At 47.3% G+C, this 26,867-nt stretch overlaps 1 protein-coding gene across 2 annotated transcripts; it reads left to right on the top strand.

Annotated features, from left to right (window-relative positions):
• Positions 1 to 967: 967 nt before the first annotated feature.
• LOC139049052 (noggin-2-like) lies at positions 968 to 25,320 on the top strand. 2 transcript variants are annotated; one of them, XM_070524178.1, is made up of 5 exons: positions 968 to 3,046; positions 3,145 to 3,560; positions 9,813 to 9,945; positions 19,842 to 20,113; positions 23,266 to 25,320. In XM_070524178.1, exons 3-5 carry the CDS (start codon positions 9,830 to 9,832, stop codon positions 23,688 to 23,690), a joined length of 813 nt encoding a protein of 270 aa, XP_070380279.1. In that variant the 5' UTR covers positions 968 to 3,046; positions 3,145 to 3,560; positions 9,813 to 9,829; the 3' UTR covers positions 23,691 to 25,320. The 2 variants fall into 2 exon arrangements, with proteins under 2 accessions (XP_070380279.1, XP_070380278.1); XM_070524177.1 differs by lacking the exons at positions 968 to 3,046; positions 3,145 to 3,560 and adding an exon at positions 8,213 to 8,364.
• Positions 25,321 to 26,867: the final 1,547 nt, after the last annotated feature.

Genomic DNA, 26,867 nt, shown 5'->3' with positions numbered 1-26,867 from the left:
TCTTTCGGTTCCGAGCTTTGTGCTTTCTCCCGAGACTCCTTTCTCGCTTCACTCCTCTCCTGTCTTCTCATAGTTTCGATCTCTCGTTCCTAATATGTACCCCGTCTCTCAATAGTGGGCAATTGCTGTATTATCGCTCATTATGTAGCTGTTTATCCAGCTATCGATTGCTTTTCTTTCCTAATCGTTTTATCCCGTAACTTCTTGTTGTAGTTGCTTTGAATTACTCTTCTTTTTTTTTTCTCTGTGCACTAGCATCCGGACCTCAGTGTCGTCACTGGGCACGTTAAATAAATATCAAAGTATTATTATTATTATTCTGCTGTCGGACAAGAAGTCAATCAGAAGGCACAGCGAACGTTATGACATACACTGCACACACAACTTTTCTTTTTTTGTCAAAACACTGGCCTAAATGAAGCGACATCCTATAGTACGGCGACCAAAAAAAAAAAATCATCGCCGGCGCGCATTTTGGCTCATCGCGTGGTCTTCCTTCCAAGGGCGTCCGCGACATAAAGTCACCCACCACATCCGAGCAGCGCGCGACAAAACCCCGCCGTTGTCGTCGATGGCCCGAGGCGGTAGCGGCCGCGGACTCAATGGCCCCGCCCACCCGCTCGTGACGTCACCGCTCGCGAAGCCCGTCTCGAGCAGCGTGACTGGCTTCACACGCGGATGCGCTCACCTCCACGGCTCCCTCCCCCTCCGCTCTCCTCGTCCCAGCCGAACGTACGCGCGCACACACACACACACCCGTCGCCCGCTACGCCCACGTTTTCACAAAGTGTGCAGGACCTCTTCAAAGTGCGCACGAAATCAAGTTCGAAAATAAAGCGAGACAAAGAGAAGATTAGGGGAGGAGGGGGCGATACTCCGTGCCGCAGAGCTAGGCGAGCGTCTGCGCACGTGACCCGTTCCTCCTCTCCGCTGCGTCTTCTGTTTCTCGTGGCTCTTTTTGTTTGTCTTACCTAAACCCGAGAGCAATCGAGGCAAGGGAGCGGAGGCCTGCGAGAGGCATCACCTCGCCGCGACGGCACGCCGGTAAAGGCCAACTCCTCGAAGCCATGGATCGGCGGCGGCGGCTACATCGGGAACCGCCCCTTTTTCGCGGCACCTGTCAACGGGCCTGAAGAGTTCTCGCGAGCCGTCTTTGACGGTGACGGTGGTAATACCCGCCGTCATCTGCTTCGCGTCGTCTGCTACGAAAGCGCCAAGCGTGGCACCTAGTTCATGCGGTTCCTGACGCCGAAGGCCTACACTGGGGATCGGTTCGCCGTATGCAACGATGCTTCTTCTGGCAGAAGATAAGGCACCCGAGTACGTCATCGTTGGTCGACGGTCGCGGTCAGGAACGTCAAGTGTCCGGCGGTGACTCCTTCGGCAGACGACAAGGAACCCGAGTGACGTCATCGCTGGAATACGGCACAGAAGCGACGCCGACGAATTGGTCGCAAGTGGAGCGCCAGGCGTCTGGACGTGGCCAAGTTTTTTTACTTTTTTCGAGGCTCCCGGAGACGAGATGGGACAGCTACCACTTTGAGGCCGTCTGTGACTGCGTTTCTAGCAGTGACCATACCAGATCCAAGTGACGTCATCGCATCGGTTCCGACGGGAAAGCTAGACGTAAGGCGGTGGTCATAACCTTTGCACAAGTCAACGACGTTAACAGACGTCAAGAAAGATCTGAAAGGCCGATCATTCGAGCGAAAAGGAAGAAGGCCTGTAATCATAGTTGCGGCAGAAGCTTTAGCGCCATCGAAGGTTATGATTTCGACATTAAATTCGGCCGAAACACCGTCGCAGACAACGTTGGCGACGACAGGTGCAAGCAATTAGCAGACGACGCAAAGACTACATATATACGTGAACAGCAGGGTTTGTTTCCGCGTGCTCTGGGGAATTACGCACCACAAGTTAAGGCGGACGAGACACCGGCAACCCTACGGCTAATGACGACTGGACGTGATGTCATCGCGCACGAGATATGGAAATCTTCCCTGGGCATTTCGCGCGAGCCATCTATGACGTAAAGTGCGGATATTCTGCATGTAATAACAGTCTACTAAACATAAACTGAGAAGACAAACGACGCATCTTTTAGGAGGTGTGAACTGTGTATCTTGGAGCCTTGATGTGGGTGACGTTGCCGGAAAAAAACTTGGACGTCGACGGCTCAGTCAAGAGGAATAATTCCATGACCTTACCGAGTGTTGCATGGCTACGGCAGCAAGCCTTCCCCCAAGAATCATACAGCGCTTCCTTCTTTGTATCTTCGACTGGAGTACGACACTGAGGCTGTCGCCTGGACAATATAAAGCAACGCTTTTGTCTTCTGTCACGACGCTCCAACAATAGCAGACGACAATAGCAGAGGAGTAAGTGCAGTGATGAATTCTTTAAAGTGGTTTGTCATACTGTGCTCTCATGCTTCTATCAGAGAAAAAGACTGAGAAAAAGTGACAACGAGTCAGCGTGATACCAGGATAAAGATATCAACCTGATATCCATCGACAGATGGCCTTCGGTGAGCTCGAGTTCCAATGACATCTGGATCGACAAGGCAAGCACTCGTTTTCTGAAGACGCACACCAGAAGACTGCGTCAACTCTCCGCTGGGAAAATTTTGGTGAATTCACAACTGCAGGCACAACTACGCAGTTTGTCTAGTTTGTTTCAACTACCACCGTTACAGGGATAACGGATGACCTCATGAAGATGCCAGCTGGAGATGCACTCTAGTGCGGTGACCTAGAGACATTGGATTCAGCCCGGCGGCACATGATCGATGACGTAGAGCCCGCAGCGGCTCGCTTATTGGGTTAGAGTGCAATCACAATCCAACTAACGCCCTGCTCCAGCTGCAGAGTGCCACGGTTAGTTCGTGACGGGAAAACATAATCGGACGCCGAACGAACATCGTTGGTCACTGGTTAACGACTCGGCACCGGTTGGAAACGTGGCGCACTTCATATTTTTTCTTTCGTCTGCTTCACGGTGCCGTCTGCTGCGGTGAGGACTCTTTCACCGAAAGACTTGAAGCCAAGTAAGTCATCAGAGAGACGAAAACAGACGTAGAACGTTGCTTCATTTTTTTACACGTATATTATCTGTCTCTCCGTTCGATTATCTTCCACGCACAAGGCTCTAATCAGCCCTGAGGCCTAGAAGGCTGAGACCAGGCGGACGAAAAGAAACGCAGCCGCAACAGTTCCTGCCACGATCGTCGTTTCGAAGCGTTATTACACGGCGCGGAGCGAAAACTGGAGCGGCCGTGAACAACGTCGTGATCGCTGGGCCACTCTCGGTGCTCCTTTTTCGTACGCTCTTTTTTTCCTCCCCTCATCTTTTGGGAGGTGCGTCGTCGCATCCCTCCTTTTGCGCCGCGAGCCCTACAGGACCAGCGGGCGGGCGGGCAAGCCGCAGCAACTCTCCGAAGCGGCGCCCAACGCCAACGACGCCAGCGCCGACGGAGTGGTTGCGGTGTCCGTCGCAAGCTGGCAGTCATGAGGACCGCGCGGCGTACAGCGGCCAGTCCGGCTCCTGTCCCCTGACTAGAGGTGGGTGACCCATTACATTACGGAGGGCGCGCGGTTTTCATTCGAACCGGCAGCCCGCGTTGACGCAGGGGGATCGTGCTCTGTCAGCACGGCGTTAAGTTTACTATAGTTACAATTATTTATTATTTATTCGTTGATTTTTACGTGACGGAACAGCGTTCTGATTACGGTGCACGCCGTGGGGGGGGGGGGGGGACTACGGATTCAGTTTGACTACCCGGGCTTCTCTAACGTGCACCCAAGAATTCTCGCATTCCGCCGCGACCGGGGATCGAGCCGGCGACCTCGTGCACAGCAGTGTAAGGCCATAGCGAAAGGTCGACTGTGGTGGTCAGTTAACTAGCTCTCGCCCTCGTAACGCTTCAAAACTGTTCTACAGCCAAGGAAAACTAGGACAACTTGTAGAGCTTTATTTCTGGTCGTGGAGAGAAGTACATTTGTAGAACAGAAAGCAACAACAACGAAGTGTTAATTTAGTTGAAACCTAATTATCAGATAAATTAATTAATTAATTGTATGCTAAACTACCTACAATTGAATTTATAGGGTATGCATTATGTTTTCCGTGTTTACGTCCCGCATTTGAGCTATCTAACTCGGCGCAGCGTATGTGATGTATTGGGCACTACAAGGTCGACTGTTAGCGCAGTTTCTTTCTCTAAATTATTATTGCGATGGGGACTTTCCCTAAGGCATAATGTTTGATGCCTATTGTATGTGTGCCGTAAGGCCTGTGTTGTGTATGAATTCAAGCGTGTCTTTTGTTGTATATGCTGTCAGGTACTCAACGATCACAGCTGGTCGTTGCCCTGTGGCTGAGGCCAGCTTGCAGTGTAGCAGACGGGAGAGTTCCGTTTGTAAGCCTGCACAAGTCCCTACTAAATGTACTAGTCAAGTAAAAACCAAAAATAGATAGCCAACGTCAGCCCCGTTAACGTTGTCAACTAAGTGGCCACAATTTTTCGCCGGGTACAACATGCCCAAACTGTCCCTTTCCATTGACGGAAGCAGATGCCCACCATATGCAGTCAAAGCAGATGCCTACCACTTAGTGCATGCAGTCAACTTTGGTTAGCTTAAATTGGTGTTCAGTGAACAGGTTCTAGCAGTTGGCACAGTTATTAAGTGTGATAAAATAGTTAGCCCAGTCAAGTTGAGTTTGTTAACCCAGCGTTTTTCAGTCACCGCAGTGTGCACATGTGTGTCCGAAGTTGTTGCTTTCTCTGAATGTCCTGTAAAAATTCACCAGCCGCTTGTCGGAGTATTTACTTTTTAAAAATAAAAGAAAATAAAGAGAGATTGACTCGCCATCGCGGCCCTGCGAAAGTCAATGTCCAGCGAAGCTGTTGAAGCCCACCACTACAGCTGCTGAGGTAATGGTGGTAACGGTAATTTAGAATAATGGTAGTAATGGGAGTAATGGTAATTTTGACAGCGCGCCGCCGCACATAGCGTTGCTGCAACAACATTGCCATCAGTTGCTAGGCTCGTGAGGCTAGTGACGTCACTCCCCACTTCGCAAGCTGCCGTCGCCGAGGCCGATTGCGCAACAGCAGCCTTTACCGGAAAACGTATGCGGGAAGCGCTACGTGCTTCGCCTTGTTATAAAGAGCGCCTCGTCATCAATGATGTGGTTCGGATGCTTGTCTTGTGCTTGTTATTTATTGAAACGTATGCTGCTCTGTATGTTGAATGCGTGATTCCAAAGGATTTATGCACTTTTGGCTTCCCTTTGCTGAGTGCTTGAAGCCTCTGCCTCACGGGGGTATACGAGCCACTGTTCCTGGCCCTGCACAGCTGCCGGGATCGGCCCACATTTTTGCTAACGAATGCGACCACGAAAAACGCCGGCCAAGTGAAGGCTAATATCTTCCCTGTAAAATAAACGCTGAAACACCCGGATCTACTGTTGGGTGTTTCAGCGAGGACTTAAGGTGATTACAAAGCGCAGAATAGGCGATTGCCTGAGAAGTCTTTTTTTTTCTAAACGCATTTTTAGCAGCAACAGAAGTTAGCATATATGTGCAAGTCACTAATCGATTAACCAAGTAACGAAATTTTGTGAATTATAGTTTTAATTGCCAACCTTTAGGGCCAACTTTTGCAATTCCAATATTGAAGCTGTCGTGACCATCAACGAGGTTTAAAAGTTCGCTGAATTGGCTATGTAGACGTTTCGTGCTGGTGGAAGTTTCGAGAAATACGTCGTCAAATTCGGCGGCAGAACACACAGCTGTTCCATTTAGCACTTTCCAGCACTGTCTTTCTTTTTTTTTTCCGGAGCTTATATGGGTTAACTGGAACAGCCATGCATTTCGCCCTTAGTCGATTCTGGGGTTGAATTCACGCAAGTTTTAAATTCGTAAGTTCCGTTTGTCTTTGGCACGCCGTCTTCGCTAAGATTGTGAACGAAATAATGATTGGCTGGAATATGATCTTACCAACACTTTATACGTAAGAACTTAAACTGTAGTACATGCTAATGAGATCAGCATTTCGATTTATGGTCTCAACTTCATTCGGAAGGTTGATGAAAATCGGCACATAAAAAAAATTAAAATGGAGCTGTAACAGCTCGTTCATAACAGCACAACTGTGCCCTAAAAACTGATACCACGATTCGCAAAATGTCTGTTTAGAAGTCCAAAACGTGCAAATTTTATATTTTTCATCCCTTGGGGCGTAATATTAAGATTATAACGCTCTCGCTATTGTACAATGTTTTCACTGTGCATTCAGTCTATTCCATTTCTGTGCTAAATATTTACTCAAATTATGCCTTTATATTTTAAACGATCCAAATGACAATTTTTTCTCATGACTTATGATTATATTTTCTGACAACGAGCATTAGTTACTTCAAATAAACTTTTCTTATTCAAGCAGATATGTTGAGACAGCCGAAATTTCAGGCAGTTGCAATACAAATATTTCAAGGAACACTGGCTTTCAATATCAAATCAAATATCTATCATTTTTCTCGTTTCTAAATAAGGCAAAGAAAAAATGTTGTCCGGAGGCTCTATCGTTAACCAAAGCTTACTTATGTCCTGCTCTGCAGATTAATGCACAGATCTCAGAATATTCGAAATTTCTAATACTGCCACGAGTGCCTTGTCTCATTTTTGTTTTATTTTGCCCGCCGACCTCATTTTACCACGTTATCTCTGTTATCGTGTTATCGCTAGTCGCGACGCACACTCGCTGATTTCAAAAACTCGCGAACGCCGTCGTCGATTGGACAACCGAGATAGGCGTTGTCTAATCAGGTAGCGCGCGTTCGACGCGAGTAGTTTTGAACGCTATCGAATCTAACGCGCTGTAGCACCAGCCAAGTGAGCTGCAACGTGTGATGACGCCTATATGACGTCACCAGCGTGATGAGATTAGATGACCGCGATCACCGCTATCAATCTCGCTGGAATGAGGTCGCGAACGCCGTCGTCGATTGGACAACCGAGATAGGCGTTGTCTAATCAGGTAGCGCGCGTTCGACGCGAGTAGTTTTGAACGCTATCCAATCTAACGCGCTATAGCACCAGCCAAATGAGCTGCAATGTGTGATGACGCGTATATGACGTCACCAGTGTGATGAGATTCGATGACCGTGATCACCACTATCATTCTCACTGGAGTGAGATTTCGTTTTTCTTTTTTTCTGTGCACAAGTTCGTCTAATAAGTAGAGTTAGATTCTTGGAAAAAAATTCATTATTTCGCCATAATGGCAAAGGAATGGATGCGATAGCACCACGCATGGTAGAATATTACACGAAATGTAAAGCTCGTAGTTGCATGTAGTGGAAGTATGACGAAGAAAAGCTGACAAAGTAAAAAAAAAATGCCACAGTTTCGCCATAAGTTGGAAGCAATGAATGCGATAGCAACATGTTAGAATATTACACGAAGTGTAAGGCTCGTAGTTGTGGTGTCAGTACGAATTGAAGGAAACGTAAGCCCACTAAGTAGAACGAGCTGTTGTGCTAGGGATCCCTGTTTGAATCCTGCCACATCCAAATTTCATTTACGTTATTAATTAAAGCCAACGTCTTTCTTAGCAACTTTAGTACCACTTTTTCGTATCGGGCATGTTTCGAAACTTTTTCCCGGGCCGATCCCGGAGCTGGTGCACAGCCGCACCACAATAGTTACACCAATTTCAAGTTTGAGCTCTTTTATTGTTTCGCACTTTTAATATATAAGTCTGAGAAGATTTAAGTTAAAAGGCATGCGCTGCCGGTGTTTTGTGTCACGACATCTGTTTGTGGTCAGCCACTCTCCAAATTCTGAGCAATGGTCTTGTCAAGAATGTGAGATATGGCACGATCAACTTTAGCGATAGAACGGTGTGGCAATATGACCAGTTTGTGCCGCGTATCATACAGCGTGGCATGGCACATTACATACGTATGCCTAAATATATACGCGAACTCCGAGCAATAGTCTTGTCAAGAATGTGAGATGCGGTACGATCAACTTTAGCGATAGAACGGTGTGGCGATATAACCAGTTTATGCCGCGTGTCACACAGCGTGGCATGGCACATTACGTACATATGCCTAAATATATACGCGAACTCACGGCAACGGCAAAAATTCGCTCGCAGTGTCCACATAATCGCTATCGCAATAAGAAAGGAAGATTGCAGCCAACCCGAAAGTCATACAAAGCTGTGAAACCCGACACAGCTTTCTCAGAAAGTCTTCGCCCTGTTTAGGGGATCGAACCCCGGTCCACAACGCCCTTTCGGCACGGTCGTTTTACCAAGAGGACAAAGGGTCGTGTATCCAGAAAGCTTTTCGTTCGTAAGTTCTTCTTTTCCTTTCTTTTTGCCATATTGCTTGGCCGCGTTCGCTAATTATATGTCCGGTGTCCGTATTGGCCGGAATTCGATCTTAAGAAGAGTAGCTTCTTAGAAGAATAGACGAGTACGCTCCGAAGGCGCTGACAGATCAAGGAGCGAGGCCGAAGTAATCGATAACTGGAAGCACAGGGACGCCGAGAACAGGGGGTCTGTGTTTCGCAAAGAGCTATCCCGCTAGAATTGTTCGCAGGAGGGAATCGCGGTCCATCCTGATGCCGGACATATTATTAACGAAGGAGGCTGACCTACGACGAAAAAAAAGAGAGAGAAAAAAAGGAGAAAAGCACGAAGCACTTACGAACGGAACGATTTATGGATTCCGCCCCAGTACCGCGGAAATCGCCCAATAAGGAAAAGTTCGAACGAGAGCTTAATCAAAGAGAAAAATTGTTTGATTATTTATTCCTGACGTTACTAATTCATTCTATTTTGCAGTGTTCCTGTTTTATCATCGTCGCCACGCCACGGCAATATTTGTTTAATGCTGTAGCTTCGAATCAAATTTTAGTTCGAGAGTTCCATAATCGACTTCATTGAACGTTCGGTTGCAGTTGAATACGCGGTTACTAATTACCGCGACTGTTGGAACCTGCCGACCATTAAAAAACAAACCTGTGTATAATATCCAACAGCCGCTTCGAGCGCTATTTGAGGGTAAATCGGGAATCGTGATCGTCCTTAAATGCTTGCTAGCTTTACAGATTGCTCAGCCGCATGGACTTTCAAAATTTCGGTACGCATATTGAAGGAGACAAAAGACGAATTTTACTGGCGCGCAGCGGTAAGTAGCTCGAAAGTTTCGTCTGTCTATTCGTCTGCCTGCATCTGATCCTCTAAAGTAGTCCATTTTATGTCCTTGCGACACAAGCATCTAGCTTCCGTGGCGTCTGTGCCTATTTCTATGCGCCTCGCTTGATTCCGAGCCGGTAACGCGAACCACGAATCGAGCAGTCGACCGGGCCCGATAACAGGGTTAGTTTTGACTGAATGTGCAACTTCATTTCGGCGAAACGCCTTTTGCAGGTCTCTGGAAGTTTGTTCACACGTTGGCGTGCAAGTGAGGCGTGCAGACGGGACACACGAGTATAGAAGTGGACAACACAAACGCCGACTATCAACTGAAAGGATCACTGAGGCGAAAAAAGAAAGAAGACACAAAACTAATCTGCGCATGCACAGGAATGGTAACACCACGTGTCAGTCGGGTACACGTGCCGGTCTACAAGCATCACTTCGTCTGCACGCCTCACTTTTTTTTTTGCATAATGAATCCTTACCAACTAGCTCAGCTTTCTTTCGTTCTTGTTCACACGTACCGCGTTCTGTCATCGACAAAGCGTGACGCCACACGTGACCCCGCGACACGTGACCCTGCTAATTACGTCACAGGTGGTGCGCGCGGGACCATGCGGAGACGCCAGCCGGCGGGTCCGGTAGCGCTCGCCCTTCTCGTGCTCCTGTTCCTCGCGATGACGTCACGGACCGCGCAGGCCCGCACCGGGGCGCCACCAAGACCCTCAAGGTGCGTCCGCATACTAACCAACAATGCCTGTTCACTCCGATCCATGACGTCACGCTACCTGGCCCGAAATTTCCACCGACAATGCTTGCGTGATGAAAGCGGTGACGTCAAAATCACTGTTGCCCACTCAGGAGCATCCACATTAGATTTCGTTTTCCCATTTTTGGTTTTTTCCTTCATTATGTAGCGCTTTTTACTTGCAGTTTTTCATGTTTGTACGTTTTCTTTAACGTTGCTCTATCACGCAGTTAACAAACTTTTTTATTTCTATAGTTACTTATTCTCAATGTTATCGACAAGTTATTGCTGCATTAGTATTTATTATTTGTTTGTGGTTTTTATGTTGCCATGCGAAAAAGTGTTTCTGTTTCTTCTATTTTGTACTCCGGGGAGCTGGGAACTAGTCAAGCTGACTTGTCAGCTTTTTTTCCCGCACTCCCTCACTTCATGAGTGAAATAAAGATTATTATTATTGTTATATTATATTAAATTGCAGTCGGGCCAGGTAACGTGAGGTCATGGATCGGAGTGAAAATGCCTTGTGCTATCTATCTAGGTGGTGTTGACTAACCCCCGTATTCGGAAATGCATCTTAACCTTGAAGCCGATGCTCGATCGACTTGATTTAAATGACGCCTGTCATGAACGCACCAAAAGAAACGCAATGAGCGTCTTGGGCGCGTTTGCACCAGGCGTCGTTTATATCAATTCAAGCATGAGCTTCAAGTTAAGGTGCATTTCTGAATACGGCGGTAAGACCCTCGTGGATACTATGTGTGGTCTGTGTCGGTGCACGAACACTAGAATGCACACAGAGTACTGAACCGAAACTTTTCTTACGATTCAGCAAAAAAAAAGAGCCTCATTTCTGGTCAACTCAATCTGAAAAAATACAGCTTTATCCTCGGTTGCACAACCTAAGAATTTTTACAGGAAAATAGTCGAAATTTATTTTGTGCGAAGTATTTATTTATTTAGTTATTTGTTTACCCTAAGGGCTCGGTAGTGCATTACACAGGGAGGGGGGACGAAAAAGGTCAATCGTAATTGCAATGTGTACAATGCAAATAATATGGAAAGACCATTGAGAAAAACAAAAAAATTGATCTCGACGTCGAACAGAAACAAACAAAATAGGAAAAAAAGAAAGGAAAGAAAGAAAATAGAAAATTATTCACGCTACGAAATAGAAAATAGAAATAGAAAATTATTCACGCTACCAAATAGAATATTTGGTAGCGTGAATAAAGCATAAGAACTTAAAACGCAATGGAGACGACCAGTACCCATCAGTACACGAGTTTAAAGATACAATCGAATGATGATTTAGTTTAACAATCTACATAAATACACCTCACACGAAATGGAATGAATGTTACACAATACCAAGCACATGAAAATACGGTTCAAGTACGTATTCAAACATACGTGGGTTCGGACAGGTTGATACACTCTAAAAAGGTTAGCAGTGCTGCATGAAATGATGACGATTCCGTAAGCGAGACAATATTTTAAGGTAGCGAGTTCCGTTCGGCAATGGATAAAACTAGAGGCGAACTTTGATAAGCGTTAGTCCTGGCAAGTATGGGTTTTGCTTTATGAACATGGTCTGCGCTGGTCGAGATGTGGGGAGCGGGAAGAATATGGGGCTCGAGCGAAGGCAACGTTGCTATGGTAACGACCATGGAAGAAGGACAACGGTGATAATTTCTTGCGCATGTCAAGAGAAAGGAGATTGAGTGATTTCTTTAAGGCGGACACACTTTGATATCGAGAGTATGAAGATAAGATGAACCGCACAGCTTCATTTTGGACTGATTCGAGTGGATTCGTGAGATCAGAGTGATGGGGGTGCCAAACTACGGACGCATATGCTAAAAAAAGCCTGGCCTGATAGGAGAACTGTGCGCGTGAAGTGATGCGATAACTTTATTTGGAATCCGGCGATTGAGAGGCCCGGGCCTGGGGCCGCCTAGATGGCCACTGGGAGCTGCTGCTCCTGTGTGGCTTCCTTGGCTCGCTGGACGGCCCAAAGTTGGTCTTGGAGTTCTGAGCTGAGCAGCACGGCCGACCACCGCGCCCGTAGATTTTCTGGGGAGACTGCCATTTTATTTTGATATATTTCACATCCCCACAACATGTGTTGAAGGGTGGCTCTAACAGACTTGCATAGCTTGCACATATCGCTCTCGTATATATCGGGGTAGAAAGTTTTTAGTTGCACGGGACTCGTATAAGTTTCTGTTTGTAGTCGCCTCCAAGTAACGGACTCAGCTCTGTTCAGTTTAGTGTGAGGCGGTGGTAATACTCGCCTCCGATTTTGATAGAATTTGGTAATGTCACTAAATCTTGTTAATATGTCTTTTTCTCTCCAAATTTCCTCCTCCGCGTTCTCCTGACCGATGGAAGTCACTCTTTGCTCAGCTCGGCGAGTAAGACCTCGAGCTTCGCGGTGTGCTACCTCGTTGAGGTTGACTGAGGGAATGTCTGGAGTCGTATGCGCTGGGAACCAGGTCAATTGCCTGCCGTTCTTCTCTGCATTGGAGAACTTTGCTTCATTGACTCTGATGATATGCCATGCCTCAGGAGAGATCCTACCTTTTGCATAATTTCTAATGGCCGCTTGAGAATCGCTAATGATGTACTGAGCATTCGTGGAGACCAATGCTAGTGCAATGGCTACCTTCTCTGCGGTCTCGGAATGTTTGGTATTAACTGATACGCTTGTAAGGGGTTTTTGGGTGTGATCTACGATTACTGCTACATAGCTATTTCTGTCTGGGTATTCAGCCGCGTCTACGAAGGTTGCTCTGTCGTGTGACCCAAAGCTTCGGATAATTTTCTCTGCTCTACTCTTGCGTCTGCCGTCGTTGTAACCTGGATGCATGTTCTTGGGTATATTTGGTACTAGGAGTTTGTCACGAATTTCTCTCGTTATCGTCATCTTTTCCCCGTATAGATTGTGATAATTCATTCCTAGTTTGCTTAGTATATGCCGTCCCGTTTTGGTTTTGGTTAGTCGCTCTGCTTGAGATGTTTGTTGTGCTTCTATGAGTTCGTCCAGTGTGTTGTGGAGTCCTAACTTTAGCAGGAGATCCGTGCTCGTACTGATGGGGATCCCTAGCGCTAGTTTGTATGCTTTTTTTATCATGTTGTTAATTTTACGCTTTTCAGCTGCAAACCAATTGTGGAAGGCTGCTATGTATGTGATCTGACTGATTACGAATGATTGTATCAGCCGTATGATACTTTCTTCCTTCATACCTTGGTGCTTGTTAGTAATTCGTTTGATTAATCTCATGGTGTTTGTTACCTTTGTGTCTAACTTCATTACGGTTTCCCTATTTGTGCCTTTGTTCTCGATTACCAGACCCAGCACTTTGAGCTGGTTGACTATTGGGATATTCCGCCCGTTCTTGGTGTGTAGCTTGATTTCCTCATGAGCCTTGTTTCTGTCGTATCCTCTGGGAGGCCTGCCTCTAAGTGTGGGGCGGTATAATAGAAGTTCAGATTTCTCTGCAGAGCATGTGAGGCCTGTTCCTATGAGGTGTTCCTCTACTGTGTTAATTGCAGTCTGGAGTCGTTGTTCTATTGATCCGTCGCTGCCATCACAGGTCCAGATAGTAATATCGTCCGCGTAGATTGTGTGATTCAGGGACTCTATGTGATTTAATTTTTCGGGGAGTCCCATCAAGACGAGATTAAACAGCATCGGCGAGATGACAGCGCCTTGCGGCGTGCCGGCCCCCCCCTATGTCGATCTCGGGTGACTTGAGCCCTCCGACGGAGATGACTGCTTTCCTATCTGATAGGAAGCTCTTGATGTAGTTATACGTCCGTTGCCCTAGTCCTATTCGTTCGATGTTTTCCAATATGGTTGCGTGGTTGGCATTATCGAAAGCTTTTTGAAGATCAAGGCCCAAGATGGCCCTTGTCGAGCGCGTGTTATAATCGATTATCTGATGCTTAAGTTGGAGCATCGCATGTTGTGTCGAAAGATTTTTGCGAAATCCTATCATTGTATCTGGGTATATGTTATTATCCTCTAAGAAGTTGTCTACTCTGTTTAAAATTACATGTTCCATTAATTTTCCGACGCAGGATGTTAGGGAGATTGGTCTGAGGTTGTCAATCTCAAGCTTCTTACCAGGTTTTGGAATAAGCGTTATCGTCGCTTTCTTCCATTGAGCTGGCACTTCTCCCTTTACCCAACACTCGTTTATGTATTCTGTTAATTTGGCTATCGATTCATCATCCAGGTTCCTGAGAGTCTTGTTGGTTATACCGTCCGGGCCTGGGGCAGATTTGGTATTTAACTTTTGTAGGGCCGCGCGGATTTCTGCCTCCGTGAGTTCCTCGTCTAATTTTGCGTTTGTATTCCCGTTGTAGCTAGGATAGATGCAAGGGGGTGCCTGTTTTAAGTATTTCTGCTGTAATTCATTGAGAAATTCCTCTTCTGTACCCTCATATGCGTGTATTAACTTATTAATGGCTTGCATGTGATTTTTCTTGTTATTGTCATGGTCAAGCAGGAATCTGAGCATGTGCCAGGTTTTGCCGGTGCTTAATTGTCCGTCCATGGAATTACATATCTCGTCCCATTGTTGTTTGGTCAATTGCTTAGCATGTTCTTCTATTTTTTTGTTGAGGAGTGCTATGCGCTTTCTTAATTTTCTGTTATGCTTCTGACCGCTAAGTCTATTCTGAAGCGACTGCTTAGCTTCCCACATGTGGAGAAGTCTGCTGTCGCATTTATCCAAGTTAGATTCAGGTGGTGCTATTTTTGTGGCAGCTTTGACGTCATCACTGAGCTCCTTAGTCCATTGTTCTATGTCTGCGATTGATCGTTGTTGTGTCTTCTCTCGCGTTCTACGAAACAGTTCCCAGTCTACTAATTTCATCTGTCGTTCCTTGGGTCTATTCGGCCCTTCTCTGACGTGTAACTCCAATATGCGGTGGTCACTACCCAAATCTTCCAGTGTGTTGTGCCATGTCGCCTTTTCAATATTCTTGGTAAAGGTTAGGTCTGGGGTTGTGTCCCTGTTTAGCGCCGTGCCTACTCTGGTTGGAGTTGCGGGGTCTGTGACGAGCGTGAGGCCTAATTCTTGCGAGTCGTTCCATAAGTCCCTTCCTTTTGCTCTGGTATATAAGTATCCCCACGTGGTGTGTGGGGCATTAAAGTCTCCTCCTATAACTACCGGATTTTCTCCAGCAAGTCTGAGTGTTTTCTGGAACAGGTTCTTGAATTTGTGTTTATGTAGCATGGGGTTACTATAAATGTTGAGAATAAATAAGCTACGTCCTGTCTTCTTTTGTGGGATGAGTTCCAATAGAATATTGTCAATGTGCGTTATGCCTGTGTTGTGCTGCATGCAAGTTATGTTTCTTTTTACCAGCGTAGTTAATGCCCTGGTGTCCCCTTCGGCATAGCCAAAAGATCTGTATCCTGCTAGCTTTGCAATCCCGTGTGTTTCCTGCAGAATTATGACGTCCGGTGTATCCTTGTCTTTCAAATACTGCTGCAAGACTGACTTTTTGTTTTCGTAACTTCTACAATTCCACTGCCATATCCTGAACCCTTCTTTAGCGCGCTTCATTTCGGGTGCGACCATGGGAGGGAGACGGGAGGTTGGAGAGAAGCTGATCTGATATAATTATGTGGTTGTGAAGTGGGTAAGGATTGTGGTGCTTCTGACGCAACGGAGGGGAGTCCATTACCTGGTGACCGGTTTGCCTCTAGGATATCTAATCTACTCATAATTGCTGCTATTGCCTTAGCCATTTGATTCATCATTTCGTCCCGTTTTTCATTGCACTTTTGTATTTCTGCTAGGCTCTTTTGAATATCGGCTAATGCTTTATCTACCACTGCGTTATCTTCTTTATCACTGATGGCTTGGGCCTTGCGTTTGAGTGGAGGGGGCTCATCCCCTTCGTCCATCTTATTGTCCGGGATTTCAAATGGCTCTTTCGTGCTCGCGTGTGGAGTGGGAGTTACCTGATTGATTTGGTTTTTTCCTTCCTTGAGAATTTTGATTTCATCGCTCATACGTGCTAGCAAAATCCTCAGCTGCGCGTTCTCGTGTTTTAGTTGCTTGATCTCGTTATTAATGGCAGTCTCCCCACCAGCCCCCGGGCGCACGCCATCGACCACGTCTGCCCAGCTCACCGTGTTAGTCTGGTTTGCTGAAGAGGATGGCTTAGTTCTGGACCTGGATCTGGATCGTGTCCCCGGTGTCCTGGAGCCGGACCGGGATAAGGACCTGGTGGCGGATGGAGACCTTGTTCTCGACCTGGAGCGTCGTTCCCTGGCGTTTAGGAGGCCAGGCGTTCCGCGAGTCTCTGCTCTGTCTTCTCTTGAGATAGCGTCCTCATGTTCTTCTTGTCGTTCTCGTTGCAGTCTGTGCCATTGTCTCTGTTTAACGATGAAGGGCTTTTTGAATTTGGCTTTGCACGTCTTGTCTGCGGTCGGATGGTCCTCGCCGCATAACTGACATTTAGGTTGGCAATTGTTTATTTATTTATTTATTTATTTAACAATACTGTAGGCCTTTGCACAGGCCCAAACAGGAAGTGGATTGTACAATATACACACACGAGCATGGGAAAAACAGGAAAAAAGAAAAACAAAAAACATATAAAGCAAAAAAAATGCCATACAACAGCACTGGTATACAACGCAAGACACCCTTTTTTGTTTCACATGAATCAGGGAAAAGGTACTCAAAACAATTGCAATATTTGTCGTATAATATTCTTGTAGTTATTGTGGATCTGTATAACACCACTACTCTTTTTCTGGGTCTTTTTCTGGGTTTGGTGTTCCACATCCCGCACAAATCTTGTTGTCAGGGTTGGGACATACATCTCCTCTGTGTCCAAGTCTGTTACATTGGTGACAGATATCCACTTGTTTCCTGTACAGGGAGCAAGGGAGTAGCGCTGCCCTGTATCGGACGTACGTGGGCACTTTGTGTCCTTCAAAGAGCACAATCACTGTGGTAGTGTTACTGAGTCTCTTTGCTGCTATCGCCGTTGGGTTTTTACTCGTAACCACCGCTGCTGTGATGTCTCTTGGGCCCTCGTCGAGTGGGATTCCTCTGATGACTCCTTTGGCCGTCATGTCAGGCGCTGTCTCGTAAGCATTGCTCTCGTAAAACTTGTCTTGAATCTTGATGCGTGCTACTTCCTGATATTTGTTTGCACGCTCTTGATCCGAGGTACTGACGATGAGGATATTTTGATAGTTGTTGGGGCAGACAATGTCCTCCTCCCTTTCGTCTCGAGGAATACCTGCCGCATCTTGTACCGCAGCTGTGAGGGGAACTATACCGTGCTCGGATAATTTGAGTCCTCCACGCGGTCTGATCACAATCTTGTAATCCCCTCTTGGCAAATGTGGCATTCTGCTTGCCTTGCGTATTTGCTCTAGCCTGCCTTTCCATGGGTTGTTGTTGCGCTTGCCGAGCCGCGTCGGCGACAAGGTGCTCTCGCGGTGTTGGGAGGTTCGCCGGTCTGATCTTCTGTGTCTGACCTCCTTCCATCCCTTGCTTGTATCCATTTCGTCCTGGGATATGCTGCGCCCCTCTACGGTGACTTCCATCATTGAGAAAATGATCGGCAATTGTTGAGGAAGCCGGCCCCGGCGCGTGGCCTCGCGGCTCTCCCGCCACGAGGTCCGGCCAAAATACTGTCGTAGAGGCTTGAAAAATGGGAATCCCACCTCGTTTTCGGTATCCACTTGTTCCTGGGAACGAGCTGAGTCCGTTGGCGAGCAATAGCGGGTGGCTTTTTGGCTATTTGCCCTAGAAGAACATTCGTGGAATACGGAGCCGACGTGGTGTGCATCCGCTCCCTCCGGCTTCTTCTTCTTCTTCCTGCGCGTGAAGTCTGGTATCTGTGTTCGCAACGTGTAAGCGCCGTTTCAGGTATAACCATGCTTTTTGCATGCTTTTGTGGTACTGTGTTCACTGTGAGCGTTCCAGCTTGAATTTGAGGTACACAGAACACCCAAGTACTTGATTGAATATACTGAGTGAACAGTAATACCGCGTATTGCATGCTGGTCAGAGGTAAATCGAGTAATCGAAGCAAATTTTACGTGTTTAGTTTTCGATACGCTATTTTCCGTCTGCAAAGTGTCACACCAGTCAGTTAGTTTTGTTAAATCAGACTGCAGCATGGCGGTCATGAGATTCACGAAAATCTTACAAAAGGAAATAAAAAACGATATACGCTATACTTCTGAACTTTTGCGTATGTAGATCGTGTACAGACATTATACAGCAAAAATAAGAAGTTTACGAAGCCGAAGAAAAAGAATAAGAAGCCAAAAACAGCTGTAAGACGAAGGGTGTATGTACAGTCCGCAGATATTTTTTTCACGTGACATCATGGAAGCAGCTAATAACCAAACGTTACGACCACGATGGCGTCAGTGCGCCATACAACGTGTACATTGTTCTGCGTTTTGACGGTGGGCATATTGTCAGTGGGCATGCACCATTAACTGTAAGACAAGTACCTTGTGTTCGCTTGAATCGTAATCGGATATGGCGTTTAGATTTGGTGCTCTTTGCAAGATGCGCTAAGTCGGGGTTTCGGAGCATAAGAATGAACCTGTTAATTAGTCACTGTTGAAAGCATTCCATCGGTGTCTAGATGAGTTATTGAAAACTCGCTGGCGTGAAAATTTTAGTCGAGGGCCGGCATAGGACCAGACCTGTCCCCTTGACGCAGAAGTTCAACGATATCTATAGCGGCGTATCAGGATCTTGTAAGCATGTAAATTCTAATTATCTTTTCATGCATTAAAGTCGCGAGATGCAACGGGTTGGTTATCGCAAAATTTTAGAAGAAAAAAAAAAAGGAAATGTTGGCGCTTCTACCCGGAATTGTTGACACCCAGACCTGTGTTGACAAGATCTCTGTTGTGACAAGACCCCTGTTGCGCAATTACCAGTCGAGACTAAAAGAAGTATATATATTTACTGACTTATACAATTTCTATCTGCCATTTTTATTGCGTTATACGAAGGTGCAAACCCTCTGAACTCTTGTAAAAGATACTGGCGAGCGTCACGACACCCTGAATGATGTATTACTATACCTCTTACTACGAACGAATTTCCGTTTCGGCACTCGGGAACCGGATGTGACGTGAATGACGTCAGTGCTAGCCCGTTGCGTTCTGTTTCTGTAATCGCTGCTGCTGCTGCCGCACGTGGGCGGAACCTGTAGAAGAAACGTGCAGCACGCCTGTTAATTTTTTTTTACGAGCGACGTCAACGTACCTAGCCTTATCGCTACCGTTAGAAGCATATGCCGAATTGAGCTGTCTATAGGTGGTACGAATTCATTTCTCTAAATCAGCCCCAACAAAGAAAGACACGGAGAAAGACACACACACAAAAACAAGCGACGACAATAAGAGCTCCGAGTAAAAACTGGTAGGTCATTCAGGAAACACTCACCATATGCGCACAACAAGCGTGTGATTTTGCGCATGCGCCAAGTCTAATCCCAGCATCGCATCCCGCAAACCCATCAGCCGTATTCCAGAAGTGTCATTTCACTGTCCAGTAGCGTTAAGGAAGCTATAAATAACGCAGAATGGTGACGTATGTGTAAGCCAAGCTTCCATAATCTGTGACGCCACAGGAACATGCTGGCGTTGCAGTTACGGAGCGAAATTCAGAAAACGGAGCTTTGACCTTCGGGTTTTCTTCTAATAATCAACATATTACCGCGAAATCTACGAACTTAAGAGTTTTGAAATAATACTTTATCAGTCTTATCGGACATATTGTTTCTCTCTGGTGACCCTCTGAAAGTTATTCACAGCTCCATACGCACGAACTCTTCCGCATCGAAAACGGTGTCATTCTTTCTCGCAGGCCCTCCAGGGGTCGCCAGAGTCATCAGACGGCCCAGCTGCAGCAGCGCCAGGGCGATCGTCAGGGTCAGGACGTCAAGCCGCCGCTACTGCTGCGCCCTCTGCCCTCGGACGACCTTCCGGTCATCGACCTGGTCGAGCCAGTCGGGCACCTGTACGACCCTGGACCCGAAGACCTGGACCCGGCCAACCTTCAGAGGATCCTGGCGGGGCACTTCGACCCAAAGTTCATGGCCGTACAAAGGCCGAAGGAAAGCTACCTCCATCCCAATGGTAAAACAACAGATCTGTAAAGCTTCCAGTGCGATCCATGAGCCAAGTCCAGATTCTTCCATATTCGTCCAGAACCTCCAGATTCTTTCTAGACGGCGACACATAGAATTTCTGAAGATGTTCTATTCTTATAAGAACGCTCTTTGTCACCTATCAGATCCCTCCCTTTTAACGCCTGCTTGCCCGACTTCAACTAGAGCTTGTCATGTCTCTAATATCGGACCACTCCATCCACGCACTAACACTTTCAAATACAGTTTTCTCCCCCGCATGATTGAACAGTGGAATGTGTTACCTGCCGAAGTTTGTTTGTTACCCATTTCTCAATTTTTAAATGCTATTGGTGATGTATAGTTCCTTCACATTTTTATATTTCTATGTTCTTGTTTCTGCATATCATAATCAGTTTTTTCTCGCATGTACACCCACTCCTGCCATAGCCCTAACGGGCTGCAGTATGTATAAATTAAAATCCCAAGCAGGGCTGCAGGCTGAGCCAATGCAAGCCCAATATGGGTTCAACGTGACTATGCATAGATATTGCTAGGCAGTCACTTTTAGAGATTGGAAGCATGTACACGGGGTTACACATTGGACATATGCTAGATCTATATGAGTCTAATATTGTACCAACATTGGTCCAGCTTCTTGTGTTGCTAGAGAAGGATCTTTGAGGAAGCTCAGAGGGTATACTATAGGTTTCTTGTGACGAGAAATACAGCAGTGAATTTGATAACCAGCATGAGTTTTTTAAGAGACACGCTCTTAATCTGGCCCTTCCTATTTCATTATAACTTCAGGTATGCTCCAAATTGGCCGTCTCCCAACTTATATGAATGAAATTTGTTGATGATAAATGAAAAAAAAGGCATATTTTTATTACAGAGTTAATGTACTATAAGTTGGCAACAGGTGCATGGATCCTATGTGGTTGCCTAACTTTTACAGAATCCACGTAAACAGAGTACCTATTTCACGTACATTGCAAGATAGTCCATAAATCTTTTTAAGCTTTGTGTGCCCCAAAACGTGCACTTTGCAAAACTGTAATCGTTTATGGTGCTGGTTGACACGTAGTGGTAATCATGATGCGTAATTCTTTCGCACTCTTCCTCGTTTCGTCAGTTTCTGCAAAAAAATTTCATACAGAAAGTTCTGTTTTCAACAGTTTCTATTAATGAACGTTTTCTCCTTTTAAACGCAACAAATATAGAAACTGGTTCATTGGGTTGCCTGGTGACAGTATTTCTGTGCTTTGCGTGGGTATTTGAATGCCGAAGTCAGAGTTGGGCCTTCGAGGTAAAACTTTCTCTTTGCTTTGAGATCGCACTGCGTAACACGCTTTGTGACGCGACATGCATCGTCACATCCGGTTCACGGTAAATGACGTAGCACGGGCGTTCGACGACACTCGTGCTGTTCGACTAACTGAAGAAAGGAGGACTGTTCGGCTAGTTGGTCCAACATGTTGTCTGGAAAACTGAGCACGCCTAAATTACACAACGACAGATGGAACAGACGAGGACAAACGCTACTCCTCGTCTGTTCCATATGCCCTTGTGCAATTTACTTGCGCTTAGTTTTCCAGTCAACATGCCAGAACTCTCAAACACGCAGCCTGCAAAGGCCTATCTTGTGGCCCGCCAGGTCCTTTTAATGGCTCAGTCGCCTTCCTGCTTTCAAGATTCCAAATCCTACATCAACGCTCTCCCAATTCTCTGAAACGCCAATGCACGGCACAGGCTGTAAGTCACGTGGCACTGGCCACAGTGTAGTGAAATCTGCGCACGCCCGTCCGCTATAATGTACACATGCTTCACCGAACATACCAAGGAAATCTCTAGGGCTCGTTTAGATTATAGGCTATGTGCTCGTGCGATCTGATTAGACATGCCTCTCTCGCTATCAAATGGACGACGATTTTCACGAAGTTCTGAATAGATCAAGCGCATGATAAAAAAAAAGGTCGTAGGTTCGTCCTCGATTGCGATAGCAAATTATTAGACAACTATATGAAGTAAGCATGGTAGTTTTATCGGCCGTATACACTTGTAGCATTCGCTTACTAACTGAATTAGAAAGCATGGTGTCACGCGCGCACAAAAAGAAATCATGAAGCCATCTCACTCGATGACCGCGGACGCTCGCTGTCCAAACGCTGGTGCGAGGAATTGCGGCAGCAGCAGCGAGCGAAGTGACCTTCGTACTGCCTCTCGCTGCAGCGCAAACTAAGCGGCACGAACACAGCGCACACGAAGCTATCAGCACTCGGCGCATTCTGTCCCAATCGCAGATCGCTTTCAAGACAGGGCGCACACGTCCGCGCCGTACGCAGCCGCCGCCGGAGTAGACCCTTGAGCTCGCAAGATCGAGCCACCATCGCCGGTTTACCCCCGCGCGCTTTCACTCGCACACGCAGCATACGGCCCGCAGCCACTGTGTTATCGCACTTGGACTTTATGCAGAACCTCACGACGACGGCGACGGCGGAAACGCGTCTGGGTTGTCCATATAGTTGTTATCGTAATAAGTCGGTAAAGGCGGTTAGCCAACAAGTTAAACAATGCACATATTGCGCCAAAGTGAACAACAGAACACTTAATTCCGGCTCGAGCAGCGAATCCTCATAACGTGTAAGCCAGAATGAGCCTCAGTTTGATTCGCTTTAAACGAAAATATGTGGCTCCCTTCCATAGCACCGTATACCGTGCACAGTCACCATCGAAAATTTACAGACCGCAAGATCTGAGAAAATGCTGAATATTGCCGCAGCCTTGGCATGCACGCAGCTTCTTATTCGGACATACTGCGTGATCTCATTAAGCGCGAACATGATGTAGCGTTGTACGGTTTTATTGGCTGCGGGCACAAATTGCTCTGAAATTCAACTGTCGCGCAGAACCTGCGTTTGATATACCGACTGTATTTCGACCGCTGCGCATGTCTCCCGGCCTGTATCCCTGTCCGAAACACTCTCACATCGGGGCCGTATTCACAAAGCCTTTTCTTTCTTAAGTGATGGTTGACATGGGGCGCCCACATTCGCTAATATCACGTCCGACATAGCAGACTGGTTGGCTTTCACTCCTGCGAACAATTCTAGTGTGATAACCTTTCCTTCAACACAAGCCACCGCATTGTCCGTAACGCAGGAAGCCTCAAGCCGGGCTTCCGGCTCAGGAAGGGCCGCCTGGTGCCCGCCAGGCCGATGCCCCGAGAGCTGCAGAAGATCCGGCTCAAGAACATCGAGCTGCCCGGCGGGCTCCGGGTCCGGCTGGACATGGGCCGGAGGCTGAGGCGCAAGATGCGCCAGCTGCTCTGGACCTACACCTACTGCCCGCTGGTGTACCGGTGGAAGGACCTGGGCCTTCGCTTCTGGCCCCGGTGGATACGCGAGGGCCGCTGCTACAAGAGCCGGCGGTCGTGCTCGTTCCCGCCGGGCATGTCCTGCCGAGAGAAGAGCTCGGCGGACAAGACGGTGCTACGCTGGCACTGCCGGGACTGGACGCAGAGGCGACAGTGCCGGTGGATACTGGCCACCATCTCTGTGCTCGTCGAGTGCTCCTGCTCGTGCTGAGAGCCGAAGCGCTGGCGTGCACACCTCCTCGGGTCACGTGAACAAACGTTTGAGACGGTGCGAAGGTTCCGTGCTAAGTACCCCAGCTGGAAACCCTGACAGTGACAAGAACTTTATTAGAGTGTCCTGAGGAACTCGATTGGGGGGACCGAAGCGCTGGCGTGCCACCTCCTCGGGTCACGTGAACGTTTGAGACGGTGCGAAAGTTCCGTGCTAAGTACCCCTTGCTGGAAACCCTGCTACGAACTTTTTGTTTTCTCTGTCTAGCAGGGTTCTGACGGAAATGTCGTCGGGAAGCGAGGCGGCAGAGTGATTCGGTGCGCGTGTGCAGACTTCGAAAGTGCCCGTGAATATATGCGAACGACGTGACTCGGGTGCCCGGAACAATTGAAAACCACGTGATCTTGCGCACTTCGGAGGTGCTCGCTGCTCGAGGTGGTGAACTAGAAAACACGTGATCCACGTGCCTATAGGACACATGAAAGTCGCGTGATCTCGCGTGCTTCGAAGGCGTCCGCTGATCGAGGTGGTGAACATGTGGGAACCGCGAGACTGAGATTGTACATAACACCTGAGAACCACGAGATCTAGCGTTGCACGCAAAGCACACGTGAACTTACCTCAACGCTAGTGTCGGTTAACCACGGATGGCAAACGCATGACCATGCACTTGAGCCCAGAGTAAACGAGAGACCAAGAGTGATGCTGTACGTGTGAAACTTCAAATCTGCCCGCTGCTCGAGGTGGCGAACGTATGAGGACTACATGATCTGCCGTCGCACCGAAAGGACACGTTAACTTACCTCAACGCTATTGCCTGTCAACCGCAGATGTGAAACGCAGGACCTTGTGTTTTCCTTAAGCGCCGAGACAACAATGGTGGACTCTGGAAGTTTTCGCATGTGAGAGTGGTTCGGTTGGACTTTGAGTGGACAGAGCCGAAGCACCCTCGACAAAATGATGTCGCATAGCAGCCAAGGGGTCTTCAGCACTCTTCGACGCTTGCGCAAACAGGACTGTGTGCGTCGACTCGGGCATATCTTTTACAACAGCTGAGATATTTGCGTTCCATTTACACGACGTGCCCACGTTGTCGGAAATGTCGCGACTTGGTTGCACTTTGTGTACGATCGTATATGCATCGCTCAAGGTGGTGTTGTGACCAGCTGTGTCCCCCGGAAGCGTACTGCAACAACCTGATTCTCCTGGTGAGCACAGTGAGATCCGAGGTGCTCCCTGCGAGTGGTCTCTCAACATAGTCGACGTTAGGCAATGGTCTCTCCTCGGGCGACGTGAAGTGCGTTGAACACCTCGCGTACACTTCGCCTTGGAACGCTGCAACTACCAAGGAATAAGTTGAACAAGGCTGGTTGACCCACCCATGTATTTTTTGTCTCGCTTTGTGAATGACTTGTAGCGCACTGCTTGCATGGAAGTTTCAGTCCCTAACTGAAGGACATAAGTGCCGTCCGACTTGAACACTACAACCCTACTGGCGCGCCGTTCTTGGACCTGATGTGATGACCTGATGTTGACCTGATGTGTGTATAACAAGTGGCCTGCTGTGACATTTCTTGAGGCGGTTTGAGAATCGTGTCATCCTGATAAACCTGGGCCAATGGTCGGATAACGACACTTCTGCAAATTTTGTCGGAAGTAGTTTTATAAGAGTGTTCCGTTGCGAAAACGATCTGTTCCTCTGACGACAATGGGCGATTCTTCCTTGTCGTCTCCTCTCTAATGCCGAGAGGCTCTGAGGGATACATTAACAATCTAAGTTACAGTCTGCTTTGTCAAGCGGTTATACTACATAGGCGTGTCGTACGTAGGTGGAGACACGTATACGCTACTTTAAGCGATTGCTAGAAGCTGGTCTTGTGGCAAGCTCGCATAACGCAGTGCACAGGCTGGCTTCTTTCACGTTGCTTAGCTCGAAGCACCGTGGGCCTGATCTCTCGAAGTGCTCGTCAGTAAGGATACGTGTCAGCGTGTCGTTCTGTACGCGCAAACAAAGACATTCGTGTTTACCTTTTGAAATCAGTGCACAACTTACTGACACACATATAGCCAGTGTCCTTCATATAGGTACTATGGCACTGGTGTTGAAGAGAGTGGGCTTGAAAGAATGCGTGTACTGGTGGTGAGAACACGTGGTTTGCGAGGTGAATTGCACAACTGCCCTTCATAAAAACAACTAGACAAATGCAACGCAATCGAGCTATCGGAAACTCGATCTTAGGGACCTCGAATAAATGTAGGCAAAGCATTAATCAGTTCTGGCTGTGCAGCATGCTGCCTCTGAAGACGCTGGCATCCGGACTCTGTGCGAAAGTTCGAGCGTATAGGAGACGATTGTAGGGCGCATTGTGGTTCAGTATTGAAGCAAGATATTAGGCATAGGAAACAAATCCAGATCGTTGAGACATTGCAGTGCTTCAAGAAGCCGTGTCTCCTTCATATTTCAACCCTCACGCGAATTGCGGTATAAAGTGTGAGCGCGAGACAATGCCTTGCTTGAGGACCCACGCGGTCAATCGCTTCAGTTTTTGCGTAAGCCTGCGGGCGGCTGCTGTGAAATGCCTTGCCGTACGCTGCTGCTTCGAACGAAGACATACACACTTTGCGATATTTTGCCCCTGCTGGCCAGTTTCAGCGGATACGCGTATGAAGTCGCAGATCCGAGAGGTTAGAGTCGCGCAGCAGTTTCGGTATGCAGGAACGAACGGTGCGATATCCCGCTCCTGTTGGTGAACCTCCGTCTCCAGTTCATAAACTTGAGTAATTTTAGGTATGAAACTTAAGTCTTTACCGGACGAGACCCCCACCTCGACGGTAGCGGCTGCCTCACTAGTTACTGATTACTTAAACGTGTTAATTCTCAAAGGCTTGTAGCCCTTCATTTCATCAACAGCGAGCCTTTAATCTTGGCCTTAACTATATTGCTGACGAGCCCCTATCATCTTGTCACAAGCTGCTTGTCACGGCAGCATACCATACTTTAATCTACCACGCATGTTTTTTTTTTTTTCGAACAGATGAAGTGCTTAAAACAAACTGACTGAGTCACACTCAGCTCGCACGAGTTTAGTCCTACCACAAAGTAAGTGCGAATAAAAGCATGCGCTTATTACCTTCAGGCAGCATCTTGCCGTGGGTCGTACGTTTTTCATCTCAGGT

This window comes from Dermacentor albipictus, chromosome 8 (genome assembly GCF_038994185.2).
Source record: "Dermacentor albipictus isolate Rhodes 1998 colony chromosome 8, USDA_Dalb.pri_finalv2, whole genome shotgun sequence".
Classification (NCBI taxonomy): domain Eukaryota; kingdom Metazoa; phylum Arthropoda; class Arachnida; order Ixodida; family Ixodidae; genus Dermacentor; species Dermacentor albipictus.
The sequence above is the reverse complement of the archived record's forward strand: the minus strand, read 5'-3'. Positions and strand labels throughout refer to the sequence as shown.